Source organism: Sinohyriopsis cumingii, chromosome 12 (genome assembly GCF_028554795.1).
Source record: "Sinohyriopsis cumingii isolate HCF-2022 chromosome 12, ASM2855479v2, whole genome shotgun sequence".
NCBI lineage: Eukaryota > Metazoa > Mollusca > Bivalvia > Unionida > Unionidae > Sinohyriopsis > Sinohyriopsis cumingii.
In genome coordinates this window covers 24076065-24088459 of record NC_142972.1, presented here as the reverse complement: position 1 = coordinate 24088459, position 12395 = coordinate 24076065, and the positions used below count along the sequence as shown (strand labels likewise).

The following is a 12395-nucleotide window of genomic DNA, read 5'->3' as shown; positions in this document are numbered from 1 at the left end:
ATAACCTGATAAATGCAGATAAGAATTGATTGAAACGTTTAAAATAAAAGTTTAGCAGTTGATAATAAGTTGCGTTTTTAAAATGTTTGCAGGTAGGTTATTGTCAGTATACTATCTGGTCTCATAGTTCTCTATATCGAGGTTGCTAGATTTTTGTGTTTCGGTACAATCTGAACTAGTTTATCTGGAAACACTGATGATGCAAGGACTTGTCTGTGTGATGGAGCAAACTTTGAAGAAAAAAATTCATTAACCAAAATAGATGGGTTATAAATGGCAATAGTAATGAAAAACTAAGGGTTGAGAGTGAGAGAACATCTTGCAAGAAAATCGTGCAATATTGTTCATGAAAAATAATATTGTGGAGTTCTGAAGGCCTAATAATATTCTCAACCAGCTAGAATTTTTTCCATTGTAAATATCCTGGCTAAATAAAAGTCAGGAAGCATTTACTCGGAGGCAAAATAAAATTCTAATACAACAATATAGACTGGTTCACATTTATTTGGGAAGCACTTAAAGCGAAAATACTGGTACAGCATCCTAGAGTAGTTTAACGATAGGTTATATTTATTTTCTCTATTAATGAAGAATACTTGAAAAACAATTGCAGCTTTTTTATAATCCTTATTTATGTCTTCCATGTTGAAAATTCTTAAAGAGATTAAGAAGTTTCATCTGTAACAGTGTAAAGTGGTATTCTTACTTGAACATGTTTAAAGGTTTAGTAGTTCATTTTCCATGCAACACAATTTTGCTACAAGTCAACATTTCCTGCATCATTATCTTTATTTAAATAACAAGAAAATCCATTGTTTTGTCAATAAATTACAGTGGAGATATTTTTCAGCTTCCTATCTTTGCTTTTGGAAACTTAATGTTGGCACATTAAAACAATTTGTAATTTGCATTTCAGCTGACAATTTAAGTTTTAACTATTTGAGCAGATTATATGGGAAGCGGAAATTTGTTAGATTTTAACTATAATGACAAGATTAGATTTGCATTAATTGTAAATTAAAGGTCTTCATAAATTACAACCAATTTAAAGACAATATTCTTTGCAGACAGACAGACGGTTTTGGAAGTTTTATTTTCCAAAATTGCTAATTGTGGGGATGATCTGGATATCAGCTGTGACCTTGGCTTCCTGGCAGGAATACAATGAGCTTCAAGATCCCACCTATTACTACAGGCTGGACACTACCAACTTCATTGTAAGATGTTGAACTTGGTGGCTTTAAATGTTACAATCTTCTCAAGTCTAATTTATATTCAGACAACTGTATTGACCAGGTACATCTTTCTTGTACCTGCTTTGATTAGATGTATCCTGGAGACATTTTCATTGGTTGGCAGGACAATTGTATGTATGTCATCATTATTAGTTGGTTGCTTTTTTTTAATGGCATTTGCAGGACATTTTTGGATATATTATGCAGAAGAAATGGGAATTATGTGCTATTCCTACTGACATGCAGAGATATCCAATTTAGAACCCATTTGATGCTAGTTGAATGCTTTACCAACCAAGCTACCACGACTCAAATAAACAATTACCAGGAAGCCTGGCAATGAACAGCAAAATAACAACAGTAGGTGACATTTTTTTGTAGGAAATAAATTATCATTTGCATAGTTCAATATAAAACTTTCCATTCAGAGGTAAAAAAAAACAAGAAAATTGAAAACAGTATGATTTCAGAAATACCATTGATAATTTTGCAAGAAAAGATCCAAAGGGAGGTAATTCTTGCTACAAATATGTTATTGGGAATTTCTTGTAAATGGGCAATATTGAATCTCATTCCATTTGAGAATGAGATATGTATGGTCATACAAGTGGCTCATAAAACAGAATTTGTTGTGGTTTCATAGTGGAAAGCAGATGATATTACATTACTGATCTTTTATTATACCCTAGATCATCAATGGTTCCAGGTGGATGCTGGCATCAAATTACACCTGGATGGGTTGGAGTAATTTATAAATTGTCAAAACCAAGATAACCATACCAACTTATTAGCATAAAATATTCTGTAAAATAAAAAATTTACCACTTTATGAAAGATCAATATTTGGTTGATAGGAAAATTTCATGCAGCTTTGATACAAAAATATTAATTTATTATATTTTATATCATGCAAACAGTCCATTTGTGTAGCATCTAGCACCTTAGTGAAAAGAATATGTGGCATTATGCAATGGTTAACAAACTGCACATGACAAGATTGGTGAGGAATAAACAGCAGTTGACAAGGAGCTTAGGGTAGATAGGCAGAGATTGGGAATTTGTCAGTTAAGGTTAAGTGACTGGCCAGAAGTGCACAACAGTAAGCCCATTGGGACTTGAAACCATGGCCTCCCCATACTGAATCCCTGATGGCTATAATTGGCCAAACCAAATCCAAGTTGGCAGTACCAGTCCATGCCAAATCCCTGATGGCAATTTTAGGCCATACCAAATCCCAGATGGCAATACTAGGCCAAATCAAATCCCTGATGACAATACTAATCTATATCAAATACATGATGGTGATACTAAGCCATACCAAATCTCTGATGGCATTACTAGGCCATACTAATCTCTGATGGCAATACAAGGCCATACCAAATCTCTGATGGCATTACTAGGCCATGCCATATCTCTGATGGTAATACTAGGCCATGCCAAAACTTTGATGACAGTACTAAGCCATACTAAATCTCTGATGGCAATACTAACCCAAACCAAATATGTGATGACAATTCTAAGCCATACCAAATCTATGATGGTAATACAAGGCCATACCAAATCTCTGATGGCAATACTAGCCCATACCAAATCCCTGATGGCAATACTAGCCCATACCAAATCCCTGATGGCAATACTAGCCCATACCAAATCTCTGATGGCAATACTAGGCCATACTAATATCTGATGGCAGTACTAGGCCATACCAAATCCCTAATGGCAATATTAGACCATACCAAATCCCTGATGATAATACTAGGCCATACCAATCTCTTATGGTAATGCTAGGCCATACCAAATCTCTGATGGCAATACTAGGTCATACTAATCTCTGATGGCAATATTAGGCCATACCAAATACTTAATGGCATTACTAGACCATACCAAATCCCTGATGGCAATACTAAGCTTTACTAAATCTATGATGGCAATACTAGACCATATACCAAATCCTAATGGCATTACTAGACCATACCAAATCCCTGATGGCAATACTAAGCTTTACTAAATCTATGATGGCAATACTAGACCATATACCAAATCCCTAATGGCAGTACTAGACCATACCAAATCCCTGATGGCAATACTAGGTAATAAAGTTTTCAGATTTGAAGAGCATAATTATCTTAGTCTCCATGCATTTCAGAGAAATTGTGGGGAATGTCATGGTGTCAACGTATGCTTATATTGGATAATACATGCATGTAAGCATTTGTAGTGTCATTTGTGTCCTTCTGTTATCATGTGATGATATAATGATTTTGTTTTTGCTATTTTAATGTAAGTCTGTAAGAATATTCTGCACTTGAGACAAAAATAATAATTCACCTGGCCACAAGACATGTAAGCATATGGTATGGTCCATTAATCATTATCCATTATGCTTTGGTCATTAACAGCTTCTCATAAACACAACCAATTTACACATAATTTTATAGGAAGCTTTCTGGAATCAAGACCTTTCTGATTCATTCATCTAGTGCTAATCCGTCATCCAATATGGCCACTATTACGAAAAATATTAATAAACTTTAAACAACTTCATCTCAAATACCACAAAACAGAAAATATACTTGCATAAGGTATTTCAGATTTGCACAAATGATGCTGTTCCATCACAAAATATGGCTGCCATTACTAAAGAAAAAATACGACTCCTCGGAAGCCACAATCTAATTCAGTAGAAAACATCTAAGCATAAATGCTTTTCTGTTTGTAAACATTATACAGCTCTTTGGTCAAATGTGGCCTTTGTAACATAGGCATAAAGGGCTTTAAGATTTGTACAAATGATGCCATTCCACCATCAGATATGAATGTCATTACTAAAATAAATTAAAAAGATCAACAGCTTTTCTAAAATCACTCAACAGAATTTCTTTTTCATAGCCGAGTTCATAGCACTGTTATGCACTTAGGTAACAAGTGACATCATATTGATCACATAATGTAATGATGATGTCATTTCAAGCTGTACAGTATGCACTGATTTTACTGAAGCAGACATTCAAAATAAAGAATTCTTGCATGAAGGGCTTTCAGTTTTATACAAATAATGACAGTCCACCAACAAATATGGCCACCACTAATGGAAACAATACCTGTCATCAGCACGATTTCACAAATTTCTCAACAGAGTTTAACTAAATTATGACATAAAGCATCCTGGCCTGTTGGGCTTTCAAGTTTGTACAAATGATGACAATCTGCCATCATATATTGCAGCCAATGCTGCAAATATAATTTTTTTACAAATGTTTTCTTTTCAAAAACCACTGAACATAATTGGATCAAAGGCATCCTGACATTAGAAACATTCTGTCTGGTACAAAAGATGCCAATATGCCATCAAATATTGTCACTGTTGTTAAAACTTGTAAGAATCTTGAAACTTGAATGATTTTCTGGAAACCATTCAATAGAATTTGATAAGCTTTGACAGAAAGCATCCTGGCATGTAAAGGTTTTCAGTATTTGATAATTGATGCATAATGGCCACATTATGGATGAAGATACAAAAATGGAGAAACTTGGAAGCAATTGTTTTCTAAGCATATTTAATTAACATCATTTATTTTTATTTTTACAGAAAGACTCGTCTGACTTGTATTTCTTTGCCAACTGCTTGTATGCTTGGCTATTAGACAGATGTCAGTCAGATGAAAGATCTCAGGCACATTTGGGTCTCATGTTAGACGAGTATGGCTTGAAAAGAAACAAAATATTTTACCAATCTGCAGATGAATGCAAGTTACAGAGTGACTCATTTAGAGAAGTTTCAGAATAATAATAGTAATGATTATAGTAATAATAATAATACTAATAATAATACTAATGTGCAACAAAACATGCTGTAAGCTCAGCTGTATTTAAAGAAATCTACTTCTTGGAATAGATTTTATTTAGTCATTGTCAGTTTTTCAAGTACATTTTGTCTTTTTCTCAGGGCTTTAAGGTGTTTTTCTTCGTGGTGGGTGGAATTTACCTCCTGTATTTGTTGTACCTACTGGTGAGGGCATATGCAGAGCTGAGGTCCATGCCGTATTTTGGTAAGTAAAGATCCTTATTTTTCTTTGATTATTTTCAGATATTAAAATGAGCTGTAGTTCGATTGACCTGACCTGATAGTCAGACCATTTATTACACTTTATTAGGAGGCATATATCAAATGCTGTTGTTAAGACCCTGTGTCCATCATCAGTCCATCCATCAGCAATTGCATGTTAATGTTCTTGAATCCATATATTTTCTGATCCACTTCCATTCAGAGTTGGAATATGGGCTTATATCATTAGAAACTTGATTGAGTTTGACATTGAACAAGATCTTGCATGTGATTGGCTGAACTTGTTATCATTCTAAAGACTGCATTACTGACCCAGTATTGATCAAACTTAGAAAATAGGCCTAAATCATCAAAATCATAGATGAGTAGTTATAAGCAAAGTAATGCATTTTCTTGAAAATCTTGGTAAATAAGTGTATATTATGACTTGTATAGAGGTTATGTTATAAGTAAGTCCACTCATAATAATGAGATATTTTACATCAGATTTGCCAGGGCTCACTGGAGCTTTAGGTCTAGAGGCTATATTTGTCATCCAATATCTATCAAACTTGGTAAATAAGTTTATTTCATCAAGATCATCAATGACTTCAGTATGCGGCTTTGAAAATTAATTATACCTTTTTCTTTCAAAAGAATGTTTATCAGAATGTCGTAAAAAAAAAATGGTAAAATCAACATGATGTAAAGATGAAAGATATTTTCATAGCTTGGCGTTTTTAGAATACTGCATAAACCTGCATAGTGAAATAATCAACTGTTAAATTATACTTGTCATGTGAGCAATATCAGACCCACTTGGTGCTCTTGTTCTTTTATTTGTTTTACTTTATTATTTTCTAGCTGTCATTTATATGCATGGACTTTTCACGTCTAATTTTATATTCATTCAGCTCAGTTCCAACTTAAATAGTGTTTACAATGAGTATTGATTGTACTGTTCTTTTATTAGAGTGAATGAAAACTTCGTTTGGGTTGGTATAGAAATTGTATCCTTTCACGATGAAGCCAATGTTTTGCCATGGAAAAATGTTTATCCATCATAATTAGTTAACCTCCAAGACATCTTGTCCAAATTCAAGAGGGGAGCCACCATAGCACAGTTGGTAGTGTCGAACTTGTAATCCAAGGTCATAGGTTCAGTAACCATTCAGATCGGACACTTAAATCCCATTTCATTGGCAAAATAAAGCTAGTGATGTGTAAAAAAAATGGAGCTAAAACCTACCAACACCAAAAAAATAAGAAATTCACCAAACTAGGTTGCACAACCTTTTAGAAAGTAAATTTATATTCAGCAAACCAGACCCAGAAGGACAGGACTTTAATTGTCTTAACATTACATCTTTGACCACTCCTAGGTTGCATACAAGACAATGTTTGTGTTGCCAGATTTTAGATAGGCAAAACATAATGGTCAATCATTCAAAGATTTGTTACAGTTTTTTGTTATGGTTGTAAGTCTCCAACCCTTTGAAGATTGCTTTTATACTTGAATCAGTAAGCAGTGCCCTTTCATTGTCATGCATCCCAACACTCGCAGTACTCCTCTTCACAGTGTCAAGGTCATTTGAAAATCTGGTAAAGTTTGATTACATTTTCTGCATAGGAATAAAGTCTAAAAGCGTGGGAGGGATATTGGCATAATTAGGGGGCAATGCTCTTTCAGTTCCATATGCTCCCTTACTACCAGAAACCCCAAATCAGGGTCAAGGTCATTAAAAAAATCTTTGCAAAATTTTTGGTTAAAGTTTCTCTGTATGGTTACAAGTCCAAAACCCATGGAGGGATAGCTGTCATACTTGAACTGTAGAATCGTAAAGTTCTGCCTTTTAATATCCATGCACCCTTACCCTCCCTCTGACCGTCAGGCAAGGCCAGTGTCATTTGAATGTATCCCTCATCCAGGGGAGCAGGCAAGGCATATAATTCTGTGGAATTTCTTCTATTCAGCTTTGTTAAATGACTTTGTGCAAAACTGAAACTTAACCATGCCTGCAAAATTTGTGGAAGTCTTATGCAGGAAACTTTAGTACCTTTTTGTGCACAGAACATCTGTAAATTGTTGGAAATACATTTGCTTGAATTATGTCAGTAATAGGCACTAAAAGAAAGCCCCATTTGTGTTATAGGCGCTAAAAGAAAGCCCCATTTGTGTTATAGGCACTAAAAGAAAGCCCCATTTGTGTTATAAGCACTAAAAGAAAGCCCCATTAGTGTTATAGGCACTAAAAGAAAGCCCCATTTGTGTTATAGAACAGACCCTAATATTATTGATGAGAAATGTGGTGTCTGTGTAATGATGGGCCAGTTTGTCAAGTAAATATCTTAATTGCTTTTCATTAGGCCATGAATGATATTATAATAGAAAAGTGTCTGATTGGAGGTGTTCATTGTTAGAAAGGAAGAATGAATAAAATCCATTTAAGTTTTCAGAATTTTACTTTATTCATTTTTGAAATATTTATCATTTTTAGATATTTACTTCACTGTATTGTCAAACCCACATTAGTGGGAAACATGACAGTAGTAATTTTTCTGCTGATAGATAATGTTTGTGGAAGAATAGATAGTTAGTTTTCATATACCTGCATGGCTGCCATTAAACTGCAGTAGGTAGGCTTATTTGAACAAAATTTGAGCGTCCATTGTGTTTTTCAGATTTGCGTTTGAAATTCATGACACTGTTGATGTTGATAGTGCTGTCAATCAGTATAGCCATTACAGTGCTGAGGTTTGGTATTACAGCCCTGCAGGACAACTTTGTGGCCGATCTCTCTACGCACTATCAAAACTCGGCTGAGTTTGTGTCTTTCTTTGGACTTCTAAACTTCTACATGTATACAATGGCATTTGTATACTCCCCATCCAAAAATGCAATATATGGTAAGAAACTGAATTATATTTTCTGTTTTTTTACTTATAAATAAGGATGGTTAGAAATGCCAAACATTAAAGAACATTTTCAGTTTCAATACAGGTAAAGCATTTTTTGTAAACCAAGATGTCTGATATCTGACATACAGCATGTGACAGGTTGGATGCAGATGTAACTTTTTTCAGGAACATCATTTGCAAGGGTTAAAACATTATCATTTTAACACTGAAGTTTTGTAATAATGAGTTTGCAATTCGGGTGCTGTGCAAATACATAGTTGCCCATGTAACAGGTTAGACACTGTGTTCCACAGAAATCTTGCTTACTCACATTATCTGTTAGAATTACTTTGCACTTTCTTTTACTGTCAATTAAACATAAAGAAGTTATAAAAACCTCCATTACATACTATTAAGATGGATTAGGGTCTGGCATTAAGATGTCAGGCAACCTTGAGGAATTTGCTTATTCCTTCATATGCTGCAACCTATAGTAGTGTTTCTCATGTATGATCCATGCCGCCTGTCTTTGTATTTCATCCGAGTAGAAGTCGGTATGAGGAGTTTACCTAAAGTTTTATTTGAACTTTAGATTCAATAAAAGGGTCTAATTTGAACTTTAGATTCAATAAAAGGGTCTAATTTGAACTTTAGATTCAATAAAAGGGTCTAATTTGAACTTTAGAATCAATAAAAGGGTCTAATTTGAACTTTAGATTCAATAAAAGGGTATAATTTGAACTTTAGATTCAATAAAAGGGTCTAATTTATAACATGATATTCTAGCAGCGTTGTGAAAATTAGAGTATATATTTCTGAAATACTGTGGACTGATGCATTTTTAGGTGTCTGTTTTGTTAGTTTGTTTGCCCCAGAAATGTGACTGTTTGGTTGGTACATACATTTGTTAATTTGGGAAAGTATTTTATTGTTTCCACAGGAGGATAATTGTTCATTGGTTCCTTAAATTTTTGGTTTGTAGCAGTCACACATTGGGGAGCCTCAGTAACTCACCAGAGTTGATGGACTTGCAATCTTAGGGTTGCTGGTTGAGCACTTGACCAGGCCAGCCTGGACCATCTACCTCTTTGTGTCATTCAGGCCAGCCTGGATCATCTACCTCAATGTGTCATTGGGAAAGGCACATAACTCTGATTTCCTTGGCAGGATGTAGTAAAAAAAAAATGACTTAAAGTGTCATAAAGAAACCCACCAAAATTTTTTGGGTAGAAATTTACAGAATCTACACATATTGTTACTCCCTGAAAAGTATTGCATTTACTGTTGTTGTAATACATCATAGGATTATAAATTCACTACTCATACAGTTGTGGCATACATGAAGATTTTAAATACATTGTAGTATATAGTGCACACAAAATTGATTGATCCTGCTTTACTAGTTCTTGTGAAAATTGAAGTTGAGTGTAGTTCACTGACGTGCTGGTGTAATTCAAGGAGTTCTTGATCAAATGAGGGGCCCCAAGTGTCCGAGTGGTCTAAAGCGCTCTCCGTTACAGATCACTGCCATCTCAGCTCTGTCTGCGTAGGTTCAAGTCTAAGATTCAGCCAATGTGGGTATGTGAAAAAGCTTGCCAGTAACTTGTCGTGGGTTGATGGTTCTTCCCGGTGTTTTCCCGGGTTCTTCCTCCAGAATTAATACTGGCCGCCATGCATAGCCTATCATGTGCTGAAAAACGGCGTTAAACCCTACAACAACAAATGATATTCCACTTGGCATTACAGACTAAAACTGGAGTCTGCCGAACCATGTGGTGGACCATCTTGTATATTATGCTTCAATGGCAAGTCTGTCCTAAAATGACACTAACACCCACACCAAAGTGGGGTACATGCCTGATTTTATATGTAACATTACGCTATGAAGTGGGGTGTAATAGGTGATAACCACACCAGTACAAGAGAAAGATAGTTACTACACTATGAATATACTGCACTGAAATGATAGAAAGATTCAGTCTGACAAAAACCTGTATATTAAATGTAGGATTTTGTATCAAGTCAGCAAGTCATGTTCCTTGTTAAAGACCTTTTGTTCTCATCCCTTTGCAGAAACTCATTTTAAGGACAACCCAGCATTATCTATGTTAAATGATTCTGATGAAGAGGTGCACTATGGGTATGTTAACATTAAGTTTTATTTCTTTTTCATTCATGTGTACAAAGATTTTTTGTAGCTTTAATTATTTAAAGCAAATGGTATGAGATTTTTTAAAATATAGCTTTTGTCTACTTTTGCCAAGAGAAACACGTAATCCATACATTTTATTACTTAAATGGTTTCCTTCTGCAACCATTGAAATGAGAATCTAACACACTTTTAGAAAATAATTTCCATTAGTCCTTCCATCTTAAAGTCACATCACACCGAATCAAGAAAAGACTAGCATCTAGTGTTTTAGTCAGAAGTAGCATTGTTTCAGCTCTTAAAAGTTTTGGGTTTAATTATAATATAAATTTGATGAAATATGCTGTTGTCACCTCTTGCAAATTTTAGCTGTAAAACTGTCAAGACTTCAGGTGTTGATTGGGTGTACATTACACAGATATACATCCTTACAGTCATGGGATGAACTAAACTAAACACCTTGTAAATCACATCATCGAATGATCAAAGAAATATCAGCCAGTAATTGGTACATAGCCAATACTAAACTAACAATAGAATATAATAAATCAGTATACTTCCGTGGTAATATTTATAACATTTTTTTGCAGTTCAGACAGAGAAGAGATAGGATTAACCAGTCGTTCAGGAAATCGATATGACAGTGATGAGGAAACCTTTCACTAGCTGCAACCACGACTGTCATCCAGTTAGCAAATTGTACATACATGTATGCTGAAACCTTCCACTAGCTACAAACACAACAGTCAACCAGTTGACAAATTGCAACTTTGTGCTTAAACATTTCACAAGCTGCATACAAGTCTCAAACATTCCATGAGTGCATCCAGTAGTCAAAAGGTCCACCCTGTGAAAAATCCATTTGCTATATACAACAATCACCCTGTACAAAATCCATCAGCTGTATCCAAAAGCCACCCCATATTAAATCCATTAGCTGCATACAACAATCACCCTGTACAAAATCCATCAGCTGTATACAACAGCCACCCCATATTAAATCCATCAGCTGTATACAACAGCCACCCCATATTAAATCCATAAGCTGCATCTAACAGTCACCCTGTATGAAATCTACTAACTCTATACAACAGTCACCAGGAACATTATCCACCAGCTGTATAAAGCAACCACCCTGTACAAAATCCATTAGCTGTATACAGCAGTCACCATGTATTAAATCCACTGGCTGTATACAGCAGCCACCCTGAACAGAATCAGCCATCTGTATACAGCATCCACCCTGTACAAAATCTACTGCATAAAAGAATATGTTGACAAATTGTATAGTAAATGAAAAAGTGCATGAGGTGCACTAAAATAAGAGTAAATTAGTTGTCAGTGTTTTATGTATACTGTAGCAGTACAATAACTACAATTAAAACAGTCAACAAGCAGACAAATTATATATACTTGTAGTGAACGTTTCATAATTAACTGCAACCACAACAGTGAATGAGTTAAGAAATAGAAGTTACATTTTTCCACTAATAATCCACTAACTTTGAAAAAGTACTCAACCAATTGATAGAATTTTACACAGTTGCAGGGCAGGAATTTAACACTTCAAGTTGAGGTTTTATCCTTAGCATTGTTATCCTGAAATTTCTTAGCAGATGAGGAAGGTTGATGTACTTTATTGCTTTGGAATATTGTATTGTCTTCACCAAAAGGAAAACACAGCTCATGAAATAATGTTTTCAGATTTGGACATATTTGCAGTAACAAATGATTAGCACAATGATGTGACATGTAGCCATGTTACCTGAACATGACCAGTAGTCTGTGTTTAATGGATGCTAACTGTAGAAAGCATTGAAAGGTAAGTTCCTGTTTGACTGTGACATATAAGAAGACTGTCCAGAAATGACAAATAAATTAAAAATCTGAAAGTATCGGAATTTTTTAATTAAAATCCATTTTTTTAATGCCAAATACTGTACATAATTTCAGACATAATAAAAAATATAATTTATATCATCATTGCTCACAGAAGCTGGAATTATTAGCTGTTAATACAGAATATGACCTATTAATTTGATATTTTTAAGTCTAATCATAAACATTA

General features: G+C 34.6%; 1 protein-coding gene across 1 annotated transcript in view; it reads left to right on the top strand.

The window, feature by feature from the left end:
• Positions 1-11888, top strand: part of LOC149786105 (transmembrane protein 181-like) — a 51385-nt gene extending 39497 nt beyond the window's left edge. Inside the window, exons 10-14 of the mRNA XM_089976420.1 lie at positions 1068-1217; positions 5182-5284; positions 7963-8187; positions 10252-10318; positions 10918-11888. Of these exons, the coding sequence (XP_089832546.1) occupies positions 1068-1217; positions 5182-5284; positions 7963-8187; positions 10252-10318; positions 10918-10993 (621 nt within the window). The 3' untranslated portion in view covers positions 10994-11888. The remainder of the gene's footprint in view (positions 1-1067; positions 1218-5181; positions 5285-7962; positions 8188-10251; positions 10319-10917) is intronic.
• Positions 11889-12395: the final 507 nt, after the last annotated feature.